At 40.5% G+C, this 23,086-nt stretch overlaps 1 protein-coding gene across 2 annotated transcripts in view; it reads right to left on the reverse strand.

Annotated features, from left to right (window-relative positions):
- Positions 1 to 23,086, reverse strand: part of DPP10 (dipeptidyl peptidase like 10) — a 429,398-nt gene that overhangs the window by 185,119 nt on the left and 221,193 nt on the right. For both annotated transcript variants that reach the window (XM_063400940.1, XM_063400939.1), the window contains exon 2: positions 7,843 to 7,957. In XM_063400940.1, the coding sequence (XP_063257010.1) occupies positions 7,843 to 7,957 (115 nt within the window). The remainder of the gene's footprint in view (positions 1 to 7,842; positions 7,958 to 23,086) is intronic.

Consider the following 23,086-nt stretch of genomic DNA (forward strand, 5'->3'; position numbering starts at 1 on the left):
TTGCGTTCTAGTGACATGAACAACATAACTTGGCCCTGTGTATTTCCCAAACATGACCCAACCCATTGGAATATTGTGGTTCAAAACATTAGCCAACATTGACTTACAAAACAAAATAAAAAAATATCATTTTCCTGCATCTAAAATCATCTCAACACTTCAGAAAACTAAAAAAGAAACTGTGCTAATATGTGTTCCTGTGCTCCAAGCTAAAAAAATAAGCAGTGAAATTCAACAGCAAACTGCTGCACTAACAGTGGTAATGTTGAACCATAAGTACTAAAGTAAAAGTTTTAGTGTCAAAAGACAAACCCACAAAGTTTCCAAGCAATCATCACTGACAGCAGCTTGCACTTCACCTAAACTGCTTTAGGCTGTTTAGAACAGCTGCCAAAGCTGTGCTGTGTGTTGCCTGTGCCCTTGCAAGAAGATGCACCTGTGCACATCCCACACAACCACTCCAATGCCCAGCCAGGTTTTTAAAATAAATTTGTATTGCTGGGCAGGTTACCATAAATTATTGCACTCTATCAGCTTTACTTTCCTTCTCCATGAGAGGAACCTTGTGTTAGGCAGATTTTGTCCTTACTGCTATGAAACAGTGCTCTGATAACAGACACATACAGAAGGAGTATCTGTCATCACACAGCCAAGCAGCAATCTTGTTTATCTTTGTGTCAACCCACAATGTGACCAGGACATTTTTAACAAAGAAACCTGCTTTGTAAAGGTCATACCCTGTAATACATTTAGGATGAAAATGTGACCCTTCAAAGAGAATAAAGTCAAGCAACAGTTTTGTCATTGGTCTTTATTCAGCCAAATTTCTCAATTAGAGGGCCAGCTGAAAGCTCACTGGAATCAACAGCAATATGGTATTTTTGCCTTTAAATGCCAGCACTGCCTGCTGCAGTCACTTCAGCTGGTATTAACAGGGTGCATCCTTGGTGTACTGAAGAGAAACTCCCTTTTAATGCACATCCTGAATTTCCAATGGACACAGGGCCATTCCAGCTGCTCACAGCAGAGCTCTGCTGCATTTTGCACCTTGCTCCCTCCCAGGTGGCAGCAGCCCTCATCCACTGCACCCAACTCTTCTTGCACTTCATGTCTTGTGAGGCCAAGCATGCAGACTTGTCCAAATCCTCTCTCATAAGACAAACATTCTAATCCTTAAATAAGCTTTTTACCCTCTTCCTACCTTCCAGGAATCAAAATAGTCTGTTTAGGGTTTTTTTTGTTTTGTTTTTCTTTCATCTGCCAGTCCAGCATGGGACACAATATTCCACCTGCAGTTTTACCAGAGCTTTACAGCAGGGCAACATTATCTCTCTTGATTTATACCTGATCCCTCTGTTTACACATCATGGGACCTTGTTAGCTCTTGCTCCTGCCACACACTGTGTTTTTATCTTCAAAGTGAGCACACGTTGTTATGTGTGCTCCATTCAGCTCCACAAACACATTCCTGTGTCTTCAAAACTCTGCTTCTGACTTAACAGCATGGAGCACTGGGCTCTCCCCGTGCCCATTATCCCCTTTCCCCATCACCTCCTTGACAGCCTCCCTCACAAGCTGTTTTCCATCACCCATTTGGATTCAGCACAGCCCTGTCCTGATGCTGTTTGTAATTCCAAACGTGTTCCCCTTCTAACCTTACCTGAATCTGTTTCTGCTCATTGTGACCCTTTATTTCCTGCCAGTTTGCCAACTAGCAATCACGCTCACACGAGCTGTTATGTTGTCAAACATTACCTTACCTATGACAGATTTTCTTTTTCAACTGCTTAAACAAAAATCACTAAAACAATACATCAGCTGAGTACAGAGGGGCTATTAGAGGAGAAAGGAGCACCAGCTCTGCTCTCTGCTTTCGATCACATCCCCGGCAAGAAATCTCAATATAAATTGGATTTTAAAGTAAGTTTTAAATTACAGTTAACATTTGTAAACTGGAAAAAAATGGCATCTTCAAGCAACTTTACTAGGTATTTTAGAAGTAATTATTTTTCTAATGCAAAGTTTTACCAAAACAGAGCCCTGTTTGTAGCCCTTAACTCCACCTTTGCCCTCTGTCACTATCCCAGACGCTCAGTTCATCCATAATAGGATGAATTTCACACCATGGGAACCCTCAAAACAGTAGTGGGTCAATCTTTATTGGGCACAAGCACAAATCAGTTGTACCCCACCTTTTTTATAGTCAGAGGCAGGGGAGAACAGGAGGGGTGGCCCTGTGTGTCAGGGACCAGCTGGAATGCACAGAGCTGCAGCGGAGGGTGGAGGAGGAGCCCACCTTAGGGGTCAGGATTGAAGAGGGGACAGGGACAGGTGACATCACAGGGACCTTGAGCTGGAATACCACAGGAGGGTCCTCACATCCACAAGCCTGGTCCTTGAGGGTGACTTTAACCACCCCAATACCTCTTGGGGGCCAGCACAGCGGGGCATAACCAACCCAGAAGGTTCCTTGAATGCACTGCTGGTAGCTCTTCTCCAAGTGACAAGGACATGGACCTGTTGGAGCAGGCCCAGAGGAGGCCACAAAGATGCTCAGGGGCTGCAGCATCTCTGCTGTGGAGACAGGGAGAGGTTTGAGACTCCTCAGCCTGGAGAAGAGCAGGCTCCAGCGAGGCTCAGGGCACCTCCCAATACCTAAGGGGGCTCCAGGAAAGCTGGAGATGGACTTTTGGACTGTCATGGAGTGACACAACAAGGGGAAACTGCTCTAAATTGAACTGTGAGGAAGAAATTCCTCCCTGTGAGGGTGATGAGGTCCCAGCACAGGGTGCCCAGAGAAGCTGTGGCTGCCCCATCCCTGGAAGGGTTCAGAACCAGGACAGGGCTTGGAGCCACCTGGGGCAGTGGAAGGTGTCCCTGCCCATGGCAGAGGGTTGGAATGAGAAGATCTTTAAGGTCCCTTCCAACCCAAACTAATCTTTGATTCTAAGATGTACTTGTTTTATTTTAAAGACTTCCTTTTACTGCTTTGTATTTATCACATTGCAAAATAGCCTACTATCTCTTTTTCATTTCCATTATAAATTTTATTGAATTATTCCTTGAAGGAATGATATTTCCAATATTCTCACATTATATACCACAGATTTCTGTATTTCGGTCTGAATTTATATATATGTATTTAAGTATAGCAAATGACACAGATTACAGAAGATACAAACAAAACCAAATGCTAAAGACTAAATGACTACTTTTTAACTGTACATCCAATTAAAAACAGTTCAAATACTGGCATGTATTAATTCAAAGTGGCAAACCTGTTTGTGCTTACTAAATTAGAAGACTGCAAAACTTGAAATTAATGGCCTTGCTACTTTTCACGAGTTTATAGGATATTATTTTTGCAGGTTAAATGTAGACTAAGCATCTCATAAAATTTGCCTTCTAACTTAGCAAATAAAACTAATAATTATGTGCTGTAGTAGGCCATTAACTGAAGCTCCCTACTGACTTTTCTGTGGGAAAAAATAAAAGTTTTTACAATAGAAATTAGGATAAAGGCTTGATGTTAAAAGCCAGCTGGAAAGTGGAAAAACACCACTGTTTTTAGTATGTAAATATAGTAAACTGTATGCAAGTATTTATAAATATATATATATTTCTATATGTTTTTAGTATGTTTTATAGTAAATTGTATGCAAGGTAGCAGGTGCAACTGGGAATTAGCATAGCTCACTTTGTGTTCTCATGACAAAGGAAGAAAACTTGCCAGAAAATAGCCAGGTATCAAAACCTGCCTGCCAATTTACAGTAGATACAGGGACTCTATACAGAATTGAACAGAAACCTAAATCTTCTTGCAGTAAATAAGTACATAAAATAAAATAGTTTGTTTTCATTTAAGAGTAGTATGAGAGAGGGTATGGAGAGGTCGGTTCTAACCCTGAACAGTTTATCTACTGGACATAATCCAAATGGATTCTCTTCCCAGAGCTTGATTTTACTCAACCCTTTCCACAAAAAGCATTTTCTGACCTAATTGTTCTCTACAGTAATTTTTCCTAAAAGGTGTCCTTTTTTTTCCATTGTGGGTGAGCTCTCCTTAAGTCCATGATTAGAGGTAGGTGCCACTTTGCTCAACAGTAACAGCACATATCAGCAGGCATTAAATGCCAACACCAGCATCTCAGTAAGGGAGTTGAGTCTTCCACACCTTCAGACACTGGAAGTTAACATGAAGGTAGAACTACCATCAGCCCCAAAAGGAAAAATCAGCTTTAAGTGCTGTAGCAAAACACCTGTACAGGGGAGGCCAAATCCACACAATCCTTGGGCTGTCCTTAAGTGCTTTTTTATATAAAGGCTTTCAGCTGCTAAAGCTTTCACTTGAACATTTGTCAGTTTTGAAACACAGATCAACAGTGGTTGATCAGATAATTCACATAATTCCTACAACGTGGAACATGCTGTCATGATGCAAAGCAAGAACAAGTTGATGCAAAGGCAGGAATGATTTGAAGGTAGTGATAGCCAAAAATCTACCTATGACTATTTCAGTATATGCAGGTGTGAGCTGAAACCTCAAAACCATGAAATAGAACAAAAGCAGCAGAGGGAAGGTGCCTGTGTTATATTTATACTGACTTCCAAACCAAATGATGGCATCTCATGGACCTGAGTCTCTGCACTGGCAACTAGTTCCCAATATAAAGATATTTTTATAAGATTATTCCCAAATTATTCTCTTCTGCTTTCTCTTAAATACTTCTCCAGCAATCCACTCCAAATATTAAACAAAAATCACTAGATTCATAATGCAGCTGCCCCAGAGGACAGACAGGCTCCTGCTCTGAAACTTCCAAGTTTTTCCACTCCAGCCCCCTGCTTTAACAGGACAACTTCATTCTTTGGCATCTCTGTGCACTTTCTTTATCATTGCACTTTTCTAATTTTGAAGAATACCAGCAGGGATATTTGCCTGCAAGCCTTCTACTCCCAGGTATGGAGCAGTGCAGCAATTTCTGCCTGCTGGGAGCAATGGAGTTTATTTCATGTACTCCTTAGTCCATGGGGGCTCACAGAGAGTTCCTGAGCCCCCACAAGGGGTCACTGGGCTGGGAGTTCATTCAGACCCTGCCACTAATGTTTTCCATGGCTGGATGGTTTGTTCTTCCACTTTTCCATCTCTTTGTTGAGAACACTAAGACGTTTATAAAGATTCTGAATATTATCATAAGTGAAAAGCAAGATCAAGTGATCAGAAATGTCACTAATATTGTTGGTACAATACATTTACTCAAACCACAACCATAATTGTAACATAGAGCTTTCAGATTTGAACAAAAGCTAAGATATTAATAAGTCAAAATGCATCTTACTTCAGCAGAGATCTTGCTTAGTATTGTATAGTCACATTATATTTCATGTAATAAAAGGTAATACAAAAAGAAAATCAAGAATTTCCTTTTAGCTTTATTATCCTTTCTATCTTTAGTGGAAGCTAAAGCCTTTTTGAAGACTTTTACACATTAATTACACTTTCTTTTAAAAACATGCTATCCCATATGGAAGCATGGATCCCTCTGTTGAAAGGCAGGAAAGCTGTTGCTCAAAATTTGAGAACTCAAATGACAGCTGTTGGTGTACAGAGACCTAAGAGTTTCTTATCCTGTGGACAAAACAATGTGTAAATAATTGCAGGCAAAAGAGATCATTGCTGTTGTGTTTGGCGTATCAGTAAGTACATTTTTGCCTCCAAAAAATACCAGTGAAACAATCAGGCTTCTGAGCAATAACCATCTGAAATTATCATCATTTCCATAAAAAGAAGCAGCATGATGTACAGTGTTTAGGGGAATTTACATGAAATCTAAGAAGCACCCATCCGTACAGGCAGAACTAAATAGGGAGAGCACTCTCTGATGCTCAAAATGGTGCTAAAAATGAACACTGAAACATCCCAAGGTAGCAAAGGACATTTGCACTGAATATCTTCATTCAGACCTATTATATTTTATGAGAAGGATTTTCAAACCCAAGTGTTTATAACAACAAATTAGCATCAACTTGGAACTGAGCACTTCACAATAGCCAGATGTGAGGGGGTCTCTACTTTTTCCTCCTCTCAAATACTGGACATCCCAAAGTGATCTCAGCATATATTCATGACAAAGTAGCTTGAGCTAGAGTGCTGAACTACCTGCCAACAGACCAACAGAGTAGCAAAATATCTGCTTCCCAAACCATATCAATAATTCATGATAATCAAACAATAATGAAAGTGAAGGGGGAACAGCAATGATTAGAGCCAAAACAGGGCAAGTATCCATCCTACAATGCACCTCCAAAGCTTTCCATGGGAAGCATTTCCAACCCACAAGAAAGCCCAGTTTTACAGACCCAGATTGTTCTGGGAGAGAGGTTTTTATTTATATCAAGCTTCACAGTCTCTATGGGATATCTTAGAGCATCTGAGCTGACAGAACTAGTTTTCACTCGCATGACTTGAACTGAAATGTAGGTCCCAGCTTACACAAGTTTTCAACCAAGATCTCTGGATTTTGAAACAGCCTCAGAGATGTTGTAATTCACTGAGCTTTTTAAACATATTTTTTTAAAAAGTTAACATTCCCCTAGGTTGTTTATTCTTTTTCCATGAGTGCATTCAAAGACTTCCATTTATGTTTTTACATCATTAATAATTCTATATAGATATAAGAGCCACAACTGAAAAGTACTATTGTAGATTCCAGCAAACAGTTGATATTTTACAAGTCTTCAAAAAAAAAAAAGCTACCTCTCCTCGAAACAAAAAACAGTCTTCTGTCTTAAAGTGTACCAGGATACACTACTGTGTGCCCCCAAAATCTCTTTTTAGTTATTCCCTGAAGAAGGCTCCCATTCACTGAGACTACACAGCACAACTTTGCTTTTATTTTTCTCAACATGATCTAAGCTGAATTAAGCAAACAGTAACTTTGGACAGCACCATGCACAAGGAGTAGATATTCATACAAAACAGAGAAAGCAGACTGTCCTTAGTGTTCCTGCACACTCTTTGCAGCTGCTTCATCCCCTCTGACAAGCAAAGCTCTCTGATCCTTTCCCACTCAGGCTCAGCACCTTCCCTTACAGCAGCAGCACTCTGCTGTTCTTGCTCATGCACAGGCTCAGCCAGCTTCCCCTGGTGATTCCATCTCCAGGCCAAACAGCCTGGAACCATTATTTAACTGAAAAGAGCTTCATTAACTTTCTGGTTTACACAAACTGAGCACTTCAATGGCAGAATATTGCACACCGATATTTACAATCTAGGCATGCCATGCAAATCAGGCACTTTACACTCTAAAACTGGCAAAAGGATTCAAAGATTTTTTTTTCTTTAAAACTTGTACAGTGTTTGCTCTTTTTGCCTATTTGCCCTCTCCCTTTTTTTTTCTGTGACTGAACCATTATTTTCCCCTCTTTGTTTCTGAAAGAAAGAAAAGGGAAGAAGCTTGTGCATGCACATATGGAAGATCCATGTTGGTGATTCAGTGAGAAGCTGTATGCTTGGAATCAGTTTTCTGTGGCATACAATTTTCTCTTAGCTCGTCTGTGAACCTCAAATTACACCAAAAACCAAGAACAAACTCCTGAAGTCAGCTCACACCTGCTGAGCTCCCCAGGACTGCTGCAGCCCCCTCAAGGCTGGCACAGTCCTAAGCCAGCCCCAAACATTTCTGCCCTTCAAGCAGCTCCCGAGTCCCTACAGGCACCAAATTCACAACAGCCACAAAGTTAAAAACACTTAAAGGCAAGAAACACTTAACATTCATTGCTTTTGATGAGTGCATCATGAATCACACACCTTTAATAAGATAAAATAAAGAAGTAGGTTACCTGGGGTTAAAAGAATGACTGACATAGTGATGAGTGAACAAACAACTAGAATCACCAGCAGCGCAATAGCAATTCCCTTCCAGTTCCTCTGCGGAGGGCTGTTACTTCCAAGTTCCTACAGGAATGGAAAAACATGAAATAAAAGGAGAAGACCACGTTTCATAAACATACATTTCCAGAACTATTAGCCATAGGAAAACTGCTCTGTGAGAACCACAGCACGGAGGTGATCATGATCCCTCCCTTCTCCACAGTACACAGAGCCATCCAAAGGTTTGTAACTCTCATGATTTTTTAAGAGATCTCTTTCTTTTTTAAAAATATATATATGTAATTTTATACCCTTAAGAGACAATCAAATGATCTTATGCAAGCTGTCCAAAATACAACTGGTGTTAAAATGTCCTGAACATAAACTTCAGGACAATATCAACTAGCAGTTTGTAAGATAATTACAGAAATGAAATGCAGCAATTTACTGTAATTCTACCTAACATGGTATGGACCATAAAGGTTTAAATACACATCCTTTTTAATGCACACTATTAAACTTATTTGTAATAGAAAGCATTAGCAGAACTGCCTGAGGCTGCAAGTATTCCATCCGAAGCTACAAGCTCTTTTTCTCTATGCAGTAGATCAACTGCAAACTGCTCCCCTATTAGTTATTTAAAAAAAAAAAAAAAGCAACAGTAGCTTAGAACAAATGTTAAATGAATGCTTCTGTAACTACCAGTGCAGTTAAGCCTACATCCTCTGTGGTTACGTGTTTAACTCCTGCCAGGCACCATTTACATTTTTTCAATAACAGCGCTGCATTGCCCACGTTCATGATCCAGTTAGAGACCAAACAGACATAAACATCTAACAACACAACGACAAAACTAGTACAATCTTTTCTTACAACCCCAAACTTCCCTCACAGAAAACAATATTTTTTCTATCTAGATTTGGCAGGCAGAAATGTTTCTCTGCCACAACTGCATGTGCCTTTAGTATCTCAAAATTAAACGCTATGGTAAGATTGAAAAAAAAAAAAAAATACACCTCTGCTATGTTTTACAAGCTTCCAAAAGCATGGTACAACTTTTCACATGCACATAATTTCATTTTGCATTTCTGGGTTATAATGAGTGTGAAATGGATAAGTCTTAAAAGAAAGTGGCAATTTTCTTGTGCCTTCTTGGCTCACATACACTTCAGCATCACACATCACCCACAGCAGCAACAGTGTATTTAACTTTTTAAAGTTGTTTTCTTAACCCCTTGCCAGTTCATTTCTACCTATAAAAAGACAGCTTCTCGCCCTGGTCCTCTTTTCCAGAAAATAAAAGGGGAATTGCCCGACACAATCTGTAAGCAATCCCCCAGGACGTTCTCTCAGCAGTCCTCAGCACATCACAGCTCCCAGCAGGGCATGTCCCCACCTCCCCAACACATCTTCTGCCCACTGGACCCATCCTCCTGCCCAGCCTGCCTGACACTGCTCTTTTTTGAGGTTTTTAGCCTCAGCAGAGTGGAAGAGCAGCCAGTCTGTCTCCTCAGTGCAGCCCCTGCTCACGGCTGGCCACCACCAGCAGCTCCCCCAGCTGAGGGGTGCCAGCCTGCCCCTGCCCACACCCAAACCCAGGTGATCTCCACCCCAGCCTGAGCTGCACCCAGCCCCCAGCCCTGGCAGGGTCATGTCAGGAGCCCTTTTGTTATCCCAGAAATCTGCTCCTGGCTGCTGGTCCTGACCCCGTGTCAGGCAGCGATGATGTTCAGCTACAGAATGCAAAGTGACTGAGGGCAGCTGCAGCACAGGATTTGTGGCCAGTCCCTCGTGTCACCTTGGTTTTGAAGACTTTTCTAAGCCTTCTGTGTTGTTCTTCATATTGGAGTCAGAATTTTTACTTTATCACACTTTAAACAATGGCCATGTTTTGCTATATGTCCTTCATTGTTCACATATTTTTGGGAAAAAAGAGAAAGTTGATCAACAGTTGGCTTGACCAATGTAGTTTGAGAGGTGGAATTCCATCCTCCAACCCAAGGGCACCATAGGAAATGTATAAAATTGAGTTTTGTAAGTAAACTCTTCCCTTTTCCTGCTTTGCTCACCAGCGTGTCGTGGTGCAGTTCTCGTGTCGTCTGTGACACCTCCCACACTGAACTTGGCAGCTTTCCCGGGATCACCGTGTGGAAAAATCTGATACCACAACCCACAACCTGCCTGAGACACCTGGGGGGTTTTTACTGAAGTTCAGGACTCGTGTCCTCAGCACTCAGGGGAAAATGGTGTAAGCAGGAACTCCTGTCTCCTTTCCACACCCCATTGCTGCTGCTTCCTAACCACTTTCAAGCCCACCTGCTTCCCTCATTTTCTTTATTCACCTGGTGAAATACTAATTCATTACTAATTAATTACTAATACAGCCTGTGCAGCCTCAGATCTTCAAGGCCTGCCTGACTGCTCCATCAGCCCCTTTGGTGATCCCCTGGTTCTGAGCATGGCGTGGTTCCATCCTCTCTGGACAGCCCTGGCATTGAAGGGATCCACAGCTTTCCACAAAAATACAGAATTTACAGTCCTGCAGGTGAACTCAGATCCAAGCTATTGTTTTCCCTTAAGTGAGAATTATTTTAAAGTGTTAGCAGCACAGTCTAGGAAACACAAACTTATTCTAAACATTGCAGCATTGGCCTTATTTAAATGACACCTGACAGGGTCCAATTTAAGACAAGAACTAGAAGCTCACAGGGCCAAGTGGTGGGGAGAGAATTGTAGTTTCTCTCAGAGCATCATGAAACCCTATTCCAAAGAACTGACTTAAAATGACAGAAGCTGGACAACTTGATGAATGTACCAAAGCTTCTAAAAAATGTACCAAGCCCTCATTATTCACAAGGTTCTTCTTTGCAGACATGAATATTGTTCCGTTTCTAAAAATAAAGCTTCATTTTAAATACTTCTGCAAATTTGTGCAAGGAGAATATCAAAGAGATGAATCAACTACTGAGCATACAAAGCTTACTGGTACCTACAGTGAGAAAGAAGAGAGTTTCCAGCTAGCTGAAAACTTGGAGCCTGGCATAAAAAGAAGGACTTGTCTCAAATTAAGAGATTTGGTTTTAATATTTGGATAAAAATTACAAGTTGCATGAAATTATTATATGAGAAATTATTAAAGGCCATGATGATGTTTTGATATTGAGTGACAACACTCTTGTAAGACATTTATGAAGTTACTGTACACAAACAATATTTGATGAAATATTAGAAATATTACTACAATAAAGTGAATTCGTAGCACAGCCACTATCGAGGGCATCTCCAATTAACTTTTTTGCTGCTAACCAATGCAACTCTTGGACTGCAACCTACAAAGTTTTAAAACAGTGTAAGCTGCAGCTCTTCAACAATAAAATATTTTTAGTCTTGAGCTGCTTTTCAAAATGGCCATAAGCAAAATGCAGTTAAATAGATCTTTGGACTGCATGTCACTGGCAAGGCAGAAGCTGTGATTTCTGAGTGTGACAAGAGGATAGAGGCATTCAAGAGGAAACATCACAGAGAGCCAGACAATGAGAGGCTTTTGACACCATGCAGTTTCCCCATAACTCTCTGCTAACTGGCACATAACAACAATGCAGACACAGATGGAGATTTAAGGATTTAATCTTCTAAATAGGAACTTCTATTAATGTGGTTTGAAAAAAGTACCAGCTCCCGAATATGGTGGGTTATATATAACACTATCTATAATGTTGTTATGGATTTTACAGTCTAACTCTAATGAATCAGAAAATGGCTGTGCAAAGAATAATACAATTCCAAGTTTTCTCATTATTTATAGCAGCATTTTCACAAACCATTTAATTGCATTGTTGCCAAAAACAATCCTCAAGTAATACATTTTTCTGAATATAATTTGTGATTGGGTAATACCTTAATAAAACACAGCTACAAAGAGAAAAATGAAACACTGCATGCACAAACCCACTGTACACCAGTGTCAGAGATTCCAATGGCTGCTGCTGCCAAATGCTGAAGACCACATTTACCAGGAGCTTACAAGCACTCACCATCAGGGATCTCAAGGCATGCAGCCAAAGGATAAAACCCAAAGTTTCTGTTCTGTGATTGTCTCCATCCAACCAAAAGACCCCTAAAAGACTGGTCTCTTAAAAAGCATGCACTGTGTGTGCGATACAGCATTACAGAGGTTACAAACCCTGCAGCAGTAACCAAAAGAAAGGCTAAACCAAAAATCTGCAGAGACTGGGTGTGGGAGGGACAAGTTGAGGAAAACATGGGTCATTTCAACCCTTCTGCATCCTTCCAAGCTAAATTCCACTCGCCACTGCAAAACATGGTATTTCAGAGGGGAATGCTGAAAAAAATACATCCAGCAAATATGCAAAGCAAATATAATTCAAATAGGCTGAAGCATCTTTCTCTCTGTTTTTCTAGGTTGTTTTCTAAATACACAGTCCATCTCCAAACACAGTTTACAGGCTGATGATGAACTAATTCACCACAGGCGTGAAAATCTTTTAAGCAGCAACAAGACATGGCTTTGAATATCAAAATCTATGGCACAGAATCAGAAATAGTTTGGGTTGGAAGGGATCTTAGAGATAACCTCAGCCCAGCCCCCCTGTCTCCTTCCACTGGACCAGCTTGCTCAAAGCCCACCCAGACTGGCCTCAAACATTGCCAGGAAACCCACAGCTTCTCCAGGAGCCAGTGCCACACCCTCATAGTGAAGAATTTCTTTCTTATGTCTAATGTAAGCTTGCCCCTCTCAGTGCAAAGCCATTCTCCCTTTTCCTGTCACTACAAGCCCTTGTACAAAGTCCCTCTCTAGGTCTCTTTTAACCCCTTTAGCTGCTGGAAGTTGCTCTGAAGTTTTCACAGAGCTTTCACGACTCCAGGCTGAACAGCCCCACCTCTCTCAGGCTGTCTCTGCAGGAGAGGTGCTCCAGCCCTCCCAGCATCTTTGGGACCTCCTCTGGGCATCTTTGGGACCTCCTCTGGGCTCCTTCCAGCAGGGTCTATGCCCTTCTTACCCCGGAGACCCCAGGGCTCGATGCTGCTCTGCAGGTGGGGTCTCAGCAGGGCAGGGCAGGGCAGGGCAGGGAGGCAGAATCCCCCCCCTGCCCACGGAGCTCTGCTCGCAGCCCAGGATTTCTGGGCTGCCAGTGCACACTGCCAGCTCGTTCTGAGCTTTTCATTCACCAGCGCCCCCAAGTCCTTCTCCTCAGGGCTGCTCTCACTCCATCCTCTGCCCAGCCTTTATTTCTGCTTGGAAATCCCACATGGAGGGCTTTGCACTTGGCCTTGGTGAACGTGATGAGGTTGGCACAGCCCATGTCTCCAGCCTGTCAGGGTTCCAAGGATGGGACAGTGTCAAAGGCTGTAGCGCCGATTTCATGTCTGAGATGTTTTGGTTTGTAAAATTCCTTTCCCAGGTGATTTGCTGTAAACAAAGAGATGTTTTGCTAACTGTATCTATGTTATTCATCTCTTTAGAGGAAGGACTTCTTGATGGCCCTCTGGTTTATCCAATGTGGTTGAAAAGGTGTAAACTTTGGCCATGCACTCATATTGGCCTCTGTAAATAGCATATAAAGAAATCACATTTTGAATAAACCCCTTTTTTTTCTAGCCTTCTGAGAATTCCCGGAGTCAGTGTGGTTCATTTCCTGTCCAACAGTGACAAAGGGCCTTGCACAAGTCCATGGCACTTGCTTTTCCCTGATACTGCTGTAACCCTGTCACACAAGGCTGTAGCCTCATTCAGCAGTTCTGAGGTTTTGTTCTCTATTTTTGAACAAAATACAGATTCTGACACGGATGTTTCATATTTAGATTAAAAAACTATATAATTGCCTCCATAATGGCTGTATTACACAAGACTGTAAAAAGAAGACCTGACCTGAGTTCCTATTAACACAGAAATTTTAAAAAATGGAACTAAAATCCTTTAGATTTATTTCACATGAGAATATTTTTTATCCCTTTACACAAAAATGTAAGCACATATTTTAAGTAGTACTGGGGATATTGATTTGAGAAAAAGAATCACTCGGAATTAAGAGCCATAGTAGAAGAATACACAAAAAACTTTGAAATATTTCCATTTTGCTACCTGAAGAAACTTACAATCCTTCTTGTAAGCAGCATAACCAGAAAAAAAATCACAGCTTCCTTCCCAAAGCTTATCGAGTCACATAGTTTTATTGTTAATCAATAAGGATAAAAAGTCTTTAAGACATAATTTTTCCAGCAAGTGTGTACAACTAAGGTTGTTGTAAGAGAACAAAAGGTCAGAAAATATTGGCATAACATGCTGCATTAGTAAGTCAGGTTTCTGAACTATCCTAACAGCATTTTCTGGATTTCTTGGAAAACTCTTTGTGTAAGCCACAGTAAAATTTCCACCATGGAAATAATGCCAGAAGCAACAGGAGAATGCCTGCTGGAAGCAGGAGAAGGAGTGAAACCCAAACTTTCAGAGACAAGCTAGCCCTGAGAGCTGGCATTTAACCAAACTGCTTTTTCTCATAGAGCTCCCACCCATGCTGCATCAAGCCCGGTGATAAATGGTGAGATGAGCCAAAAGCAGAAAATATGCATTTCTCTATAACAGAGCAAGAATTCAAGCAGTTTTAACTATTTCTGCTGCAATTCTGCCATGATTTCTGCAGTCCAGAGTGAGCTTTAGCAGGCTGATGTGTCTGACAGCCCAGATGAGATGGGCATTGGTGTCTGCCCCTGCACTGAGGGCATTTGGAGCACAAAACCCCCCAGCACTGACTGCAGCAGTGTCTGCTGCTTGCTTGAGCTGAGGAAGGTGAAAGATCTTAGAGAAGCTTTGGGCTGTAGCAGATTTGGGCTGTAGCAGTTTCTGCCAGCATGGCATCTTCTGATGCCTTGAATAAATCAAATAAATCACCTGCTTTTTTTTGTCTTTCTTTCTTTTTTTTTTTTTATGCTGTTCTGTCACCAGGACAAAGCCTACAGAGAAAAGCACTGAGGAGAATCACCGCCTCTCCTTATTTTGGCAAGAATTTCAGGGGCAAAGTGCATTAGAGGAGGAAAAGCAAATGTAATTTGCTTTGCAGTAGGAATGAGAGTGAGTCTCACTCTGCAGCTCAGATATAATCACAACAATATCACTTCATTAAACTCTTGCCATTTGCATTCCCCAAACATAAAGAAAAGGTGACAAATGAAAAAAAAAAGGCAAATAATTTCATGTCACATCTCAGGTGGTTTAAAGACAGACTCAATACACTTATAATAGAAAGACTGAAGTCTTTCCAAAGCTCTTCACAGAGCTGAGCTTGCAACTGATATTAAGTACTACCTGCCCTGGGTTTGCAGTGTGCTATTTGAAGGGAAGTTACCCCAGCAAGCCTTCTGATTTCATGATTAAGTGATTGTGTCCATTCCTTTCCAGCTGTTTTTGACTAATCCCATGGCCTAGATAGCAAGAGAGACTAAAAGACAGATCCACAAAGTGGCAGAGGATAGTTCTAATCCATTTGCATAAGTACCTATCATTTCCATCCCTCATGCTCCCTTTACAATCCGCTGTGTTATAAGATCCTGTGGCTGCTGTTCTTGTCTCAATGATTATGGTCACACAATTGCTTTCCCCGGTCAATATCTTTATTCATGAAAACATTGGCACTTCTTTTCAGAGTCATTGTAAAATGCCACTTTCAGAGGAATGCAGGATTCTGTCAGCTTTGTGGATAACAGGCATTTTAAAAAGAGAGCAGCTTGTTAGCAATTACCCTGCTCAGAACAGGTGCAGGGTTTGGATATGGGAACAATCTGTCTTCAGATTTTTATTTCTTTGGACTGCACTGGTAGAACAAAGCCCTCCTTTTGCAGAGCCAAACTGAAAACAAACCCAGACCAAAACAACAACTCAGCCCTCCTCAGTAAAACTAAACTAAAACAAATGTGCACATATAAGTCATTCCGAGAAGCACTGATCACTCTCACTGGTTATTAAGCTTAAAAACATTTTGTGCTTTCTTTCAGCTATATCATTTTTGGTCTAAGCAGAGAAATCTTTTCCTTGGACCTGCAAGTGCCCATTCAAGGACTGGATTTTGGTTATTTGGGGTATTTTGGAACAGCTTTGTCAACACCCTTAGTACTAACTAAAAAAGACAAATAAAATAGAGCAGAAACATTTATGGAATCTATTTAATGTATTATGGCCAGCATTAAGAATACATTCCACATCTTCCCTCTCGCTTTGCAGTGTACCTTGTAGCCCTTACTCAAAGGCAATGAGCTAGCTATTGCACTAGACAAACAAGGAAAAGCTTAACTTCTCAAGCACTCTGCTGAAACCCTTGTTCAAGGTCTAATCTCAGCAGATGAGTTTAAACCTTGGGTCGTTATTCCTGCATGTCATAAATACAAAAGCAGAGATGGATCAGCACAAGTGATCAAAACAGTGAGGCACCCCAACAAGTGAAAATTTGTGGCCACCTGCTTTTTTTTTAGCTAAAATATTAGCATTCAAACTGGGAGAGACGGAAATAAACTATCACAGTCCTGAATATTAAAGTAACTATGGAAAACACAGGCCGTGGAAAATACCACAATAAGCACTGCTGAGTGGCTGGGGCAGAGGGAGACTTGAACAGAGTAACAATAAATGACAGAACTGGTTTGTATCCAAAGAAAAAGAGCAGCCACAATGCAGAGAGGAGCCTGCAGCAGGCAAGGGAGCTCCTCAGGCTTTTGGGAGCTGAGCTGAACGCAAGGCACTTCCATGAAAGGGTAGAATGCCAGCATCACGGGCAACCTCACTGAGGCTCAGGATTCCACAGCTGTTATCCCTTCTCATCCTGTGTTCATAATTTTTCATAATTTGTTTATAACAGAGTTTTGGATGTAAAAAAAAATATTGTACTCTTTCCTTCCAGTCCAGCAGAAATACCTCGAGAGGTGAGGAGAAAAATAAAGTTCTGAGAAGAGGTGAGGAAGCATCTTGAGACTCAGAAGGGAGGGACACGAAAGCTACAGGAAGGCACCTATGGGTGTGGGACCTGACAGTGGTCAGATTTGAGGCTTCAGGCACTGGCTATAGTTTGTGAAAGACAAGAGAGCGACTCTCTCATTCTGACCTGGGAAAATCCTAAGGAGGAATCCAAACAACCCTTGGGAGTGAAAAACAGGTAGCAGGTGGTGTTTTTCTAACTTGTTTACTGGCAAAGCATTTACAAAAGGGTGTAGACTCAAAATGACCAATCATATTCATTGTACTGAAGTGCTGTATAAAAAGAGGGCTTTGAAGAACAAAGATCACTCTCACTTGCTGTAAGCTGGGAGTCTTGTTATTATCATGCTGTCCTTAAAACAGTAATGACATATGGGAATTTCTGCAAATTCCTGAGGATACCAGCTAATAAGCAGCTGCTTTATTAAATGTGACTCCAACCTCCCCTGCAAATCTCACCTCCAGACAAAGGCTGTCCAGAGGATCTCACACTCCTTGGAGGGGCTGAGGCTCACCAGCAGCTCTGCTGTGACTTCAGGCTGTGCTCCTTGAGTCCTCACCAGACCACAGCCCCAACACTCACACCGTGCTGTGAGTTCTTTCCCTCACACCAGTCTCATCTGGAAGCTAATGAGATTTTTGTCTGATTAGCAAAAGCCAGCTCTGTATCTTGAAGACTGCCTGTGAGACCCCATGGACATAAAGCAAGAGGAGCATTTCCAGCCAGCCCCTGCACCATCAGCATCTACAGGAAATCAACAGTTCATTCGCCATCATTAATGAAAATTATTAAAAATATTTTACTGAAGTAAGTAAGGCCAAGGACAGAAAACGATGACAAAGCAGCAGGCATAAATATGGTTTTATCCACTTTATTATGATGGGACACAAGAAGTCTGTATAAAAACTGCCATTTATGGCCAAAAAGGTATTTTCACATATTTCTATTGATCCTAAGTTTAATGAAATGTCACAAAAATAGTAAAATATGTCTCCCATTCTTATCACGCTAAAGAAAAATCCCCCAGCCAAGTAAAATAACGTATCTCAAGAAAAAAGGGACTTAAAAAATAAATGAATACTGGCTATCCACGTTACATACCTTTAGATCTTCCTAAAAGTTGTTTGCTAGAACTTGTACTTTTCATTGCTCAGAAGCAAAGTTATACTTTGCCTGATTGCTTAAAAAAAAGGCTTTAATATATTTTTTCCCAATATATTGACAATGGCCCATAAAAGATGATTTTTAAGTCTGACACATCAACAATTTCAGCATTAATAAGCAGATCTGTTTGACAACACCACACTGCAGTTCACTGAAGGTTGGATAAACAGCAGAGTTTACCAAACTGTAGCAGTGTCATAAAATCATATTCACATCTATGCCACTTAATTTTACAATTTAAATTTTACATAGTGTCCCTATTTTTAATGGTAAAAACTGCACTGGTGCATGACTTTCAAGTAAGTTCACTGTTAGATTAGAAAACACAGAATTAGCTTTTGGAGTTTTGCACTGCTCAGGTATCTGTACACATGCTTAATGTTATGCCATTTAAGAGTCTTGGAGAATGGATCTGACAGAAACATTGTTTTTTGGGGTTTTTTTTAGATGAGTGAGATTAAATCAGGATTTATCAAATGATGGAATATGCTTGTAAAGGTTATTTTGCAAATTTACATCCGTATTTTTCTATTTGTTTTCAGATTTACATATAAATTACATGCAAATAAAACAAGTAGATTAAATCCAAATGTGCCTTAATAAGACTCTGTGCACATACATATATACACACATGCACATGTCACTGAATATATAGAGAGATAAACATTACTCAAGTGAACATTCCTATAAATAAATAAAAATGTTAATGAACCAAGGAGTGTCAGCACCAGAAAAGGGAACACAAACACAGTCTCTGTGTTTAGAGGGATCTAAAGCAGTAAAAAGTCAAATGAGTTTCCCAAGATCAGGTGAGAATGGGAAACCAGCAACTCTTTATGAAAATATTTGTCAACAAAACTGATAATGACTACTCAGTCATTATCATTGGACTCTAATTGGAAATTTATCATTTCATTTTCTCAGTCTGCTTCACCATTAAATTACCTGTTTTTCAAAAAAATTAAATTCTAAAGCAGTGGAAAACTATGATTCTATGACCAGAAATAAAGATATGGTTTTCTCCTGAACTTTTTAGGAGAAAAAGACCAGTAAATTTGTAGATTTAATACATTATGCCACGTTATATAGAGTTAATATATATATAATGACCTAGCAGAGTCAAGATCACATTTCACTTCAAAACAGTGTAACCCCTCACATTGTTCCAACACTCATACACACATATAGAGCTTATAAAAAAGCATTTATAGAAAGACAAAGGGTCACAAAATCATCTCTCTACATATAGTCCACCCAATTAAAAAGCAAATTTAGTAGTAGGAGGGAAAAAAATCAGGAATTGCTTGGCTGTTTCACCAGATTAATTGATTTTTTTCAGTAAACTTCCAGATAATGTAAAAATCCAGCTTTTCTTTCCCTGCAAAGTCATTTTTCCTAATGGCCAAGCCTATCTACCTAAAACAGTTCAAAGGCCCTTTATCCATTATGTTTCTTTGGGAAATGTGACAATAAGAGTCAAGGAGCTCTTGCTGGCAAACTTTTCCAGATGCTGTTTTCACTGAAAAGCAAAGAAATGCACAGATACACCAAGGACTGCTCTAGAACAGCCTGGACATTCTAAGGAGCAACTCAAATGAGCCTTTGACTGCAGGGATAAATAATCCTAATATAACAATAGTGCCAAGAAAAGCAGGGATGTTGTCAAGCACTCCATATATGCTTCAATATTTTTACTAATAAAGGTGAGAGTGTATCATTATCTTAGAAATTTTGGCAGAAATCCATCTAAACTAGGAGTTGTGACTTAGAGGAAGAAATGAATGGCACCTTTCATTTTCTCCAGAGTAATGTCTGCTTTCCATCTGATTCCAATTCTGACAAATAAGTCAAGGATGATCTCTGTAAAGCACGTAGTATCTATTTCTTTTGGGTTTCTTGCCATTTAAAAGTTGGAAGAGTTATAATTAGAGTCCTGATAAACAGAGATAGAAGAGAAGGATCTTACCAGTGCAGAAGTGGCAGAGCTCTTACACTGAAGGGGATGAAAAGCTCCAGGCAGCCCTGTCACTGAATTTTCCATTCATGCACTGGAAGGTCATTTGTTGTCTACAGATCCAGCACTCACAACAGACACTCAGCTCAAAATCCCTCCTTGGCTCTGAGCTTTAAAATAAGAGCCAGATAATTCCTTCAGATCCTTTTCAGCAGCTCCTACTGAAATGTCTGGAGGCAAATATTTGACTCAAATGAAGGTGTTGGGCTATGAGACAGGCTGGAACTCTGTGGCTTTCTTTTACACTATAGACCTTAAATAAAATGGATTCTTGTGATATTCCATGATTCTTTAGCTTAATAACTTAAAAAGTATCAACCTTCTCTTTCTTTTTCTAAATATTTGCTTAGTTGTTAACAAGAATGAATAAACACACTCAGCGTGTACTCAAAAACAAGCTGCTAGAATTCAGAATCCAGACCTATATGGCCAACTAAACTGAATAATTTAATTAATAAGCCACAAAGGGAATTTTCCCAGATTTATGCCATGCAAAAAGGGATTCACAGGTAATGTTGAATGTTCATAAAATACAAACCACTTTCAGAGCAAAAATGGGAAAAAAAAGAAGATAAAAAACAAAGCCAAAGAAATTAATGCAAACAAACCACCCACAGAACAGAAGTCTGGATTTTATCACAGATAAGTGGCAGTGATTAACAAATATATTTTCCAACTGATGGAAACTTGCCAAGAATTAGTTTTTTGCTAATTTACAGAAAGGGAACTGTAACAAAGTGTTGGTGTAGTTAATACCTGACTTTTGCAGGGAAATTTCCTCCTTCCCATTTTGTGTTGATTTGATACCTGTGGGGTTTCTTCCTGTGTTCTGCAGCTCAGAGCACCGTGTGCTCCTCAGTCCCTCCTGAGTACTGAATAATCTTTTACATCCCTGTCTCCTTTGTGTAAACAACTTACGACATTTTCTGGAAGCAGCTATATCACAACTTCTGAGATTGCAACTTGAGGCAGCTCGAGCTGTTCCCACAGGATGAAAATTTTGAGGAATATTGAAGCCAGCACATCTTGAAGCTGACCTGGCACACGCCAAGGGACAAAGCCAGCGCTGGCTGCAAGCTGTGTCCGTGAATTCTGGCTGCAGTGGCCCTTGGAGGAGGAAACTCCTCAGGTCACAACACACAACTCATGTGGAGATGTGCAGCCAAATCCCTGTGGCTCTCTGCTGGGCACAGGGTGTTGAAAATAAAAACCAGCACTAAAGCAGCTCTTGTGCAGCACCTTGAGTGGGGAAACAAAGCCCAGTGACTGCACTCCATCCTCTTGAGCTTCACCTACTCAATCAGAATACACGAAAAAAGAAAACCCCCAAAAAAACCCCAACCACCCAAAACCCCAAGAGCAAAACAAACCAGAAGTGGCTCTGACAAAGCTGACTCTGACCCAAGTTGGTCTGATGGACCAGCTGGTTGAAAATCTGGTATTTCCTCACCTCTGCCCCCAGTGTTACTGCTCATCACAAGCCTTACAAATCTCTCCATCACACTCTTAGCAACAGAGGACCCCAAGGCATTTTTCTGGGCTCAGTCTGCTCACTCAAACTTGGTTGGGGGTTAGTGGGGACAACTGTGATTTTTTTATTATTATTTTGTCGTGAATACTAACTTCAGTAAAAGGCTCAGCTTCTAAAATCCAATCAGTCATATTTGATGATGGAGCATTATTTCCATTACTGCTTTCTACAGAAGCCTTTGAGAGCAAAACACATCAGTATTCACATATTTGAAAGTGAAATAAAAGTATTCATCAGTTCACCATGACTACCTGTCTACAAGACAATATGCTGCAAAACAACATGATGCTTTAATTACATGATGTTTCAGCATGATGCAGCAAGAGAAATTGAAGCAATACATCTTACAAGAAAAGAATTTGAAGTTTCTAATCCAGTAGAACAACTGCATATCTACATTGTTAAAACAGCTCTTAGTTAAAATATACCTAAATGGTTGCTTATGTACCATAGTTGGAATGTAGTAAATGTTCTTCTGACCTAGGAAAAAAAGTTTTGGTAGTAATTATTCTATTATTTCCCCTAGAAGGGGAGTATGCATACATTGTTCTATTTATACTTCATACTGCAAACAGGATTTTGCAACAGAATTGAAGTCTGACACTTTGACTTGATAATTTTATTACCTGTGTAATTTTATTCTGTGCATTTCGGAGGAGTGTTTGCTTCCTACTACAAGCAGAAAGCTGGATTGGTTTTTAAGAATGGAAAAAACAAAAATAGCAGACATCTGAAACCATCCAAGAGGATAATGAAGAGTTTTGCAATGTACAACTGCAACAACAGTCATTGCATGTGTCAGCTTCTGAAACAAGAAAGTACTAAAAATACACAAAGCAATTCTTCTGGGTGCCCTTACCGAAGTGGGAATCAAAAATTGCAGTTTATCCAAAAACTGTCTCACTACCACTCATTATCTACCCCCAAGTGTACCACCCCTCTCTGAATATATCTGCATCAGTAGCCAACACACTGCAAGGCACTGCAGTAAGAATGTTTTATTTTCTGGCTTTTATACACTCCCTGTGGTGATTAGTTGCATATTTAGGCAACCCTGCAAGTGAGCAAGGAAAAAAACTCTTGGTGCTTTTGTCAATAATTTATTTTAAAGCTGCAACTTCAAATATTTAAGCATGCCAAGCAAGAAAAGGGCATAAGCTGTTTAAAAAAAAATGAGATCCATTCCAATTCTTCCAGCCACTCAGTAATTACTGTGTTAATGTGAAGGTTACAAAGAAAAGAAAAACATATTATTCAGATTACAAGTCAGGCTATTGGTGCAGGACTGAGAAGAAGAATTAAATCAATGCCTCAGCTACAGCCACTGCAGGGGGAAGGGCCCACCAACAATCCTGGGCTCCCTGCATGAGCAGCACTCAGGCTGCTCATCCCCCCAAGCCCTCCCCTGGGCTCTAGGTGCAATTAGGTGTGCTCTGATTGCAGACTTCACCAGGTAATTAGGCAGGTGAGTGGAAGAAATCATCAGGACAACTAATTGTGGCTTAAATGTACAGTTTCTG

Source organism: Prinia subflava, chromosome 6 (genome assembly GCF_021018805.1).
Source record: "Prinia subflava isolate CZ2003 ecotype Zambia chromosome 6, Cam_Psub_1.2, whole genome shotgun sequence".
NCBI lineage: Eukaryota > Metazoa > Chordata > Aves > Passeriformes > Cisticolidae > Prinia > Prinia subflava.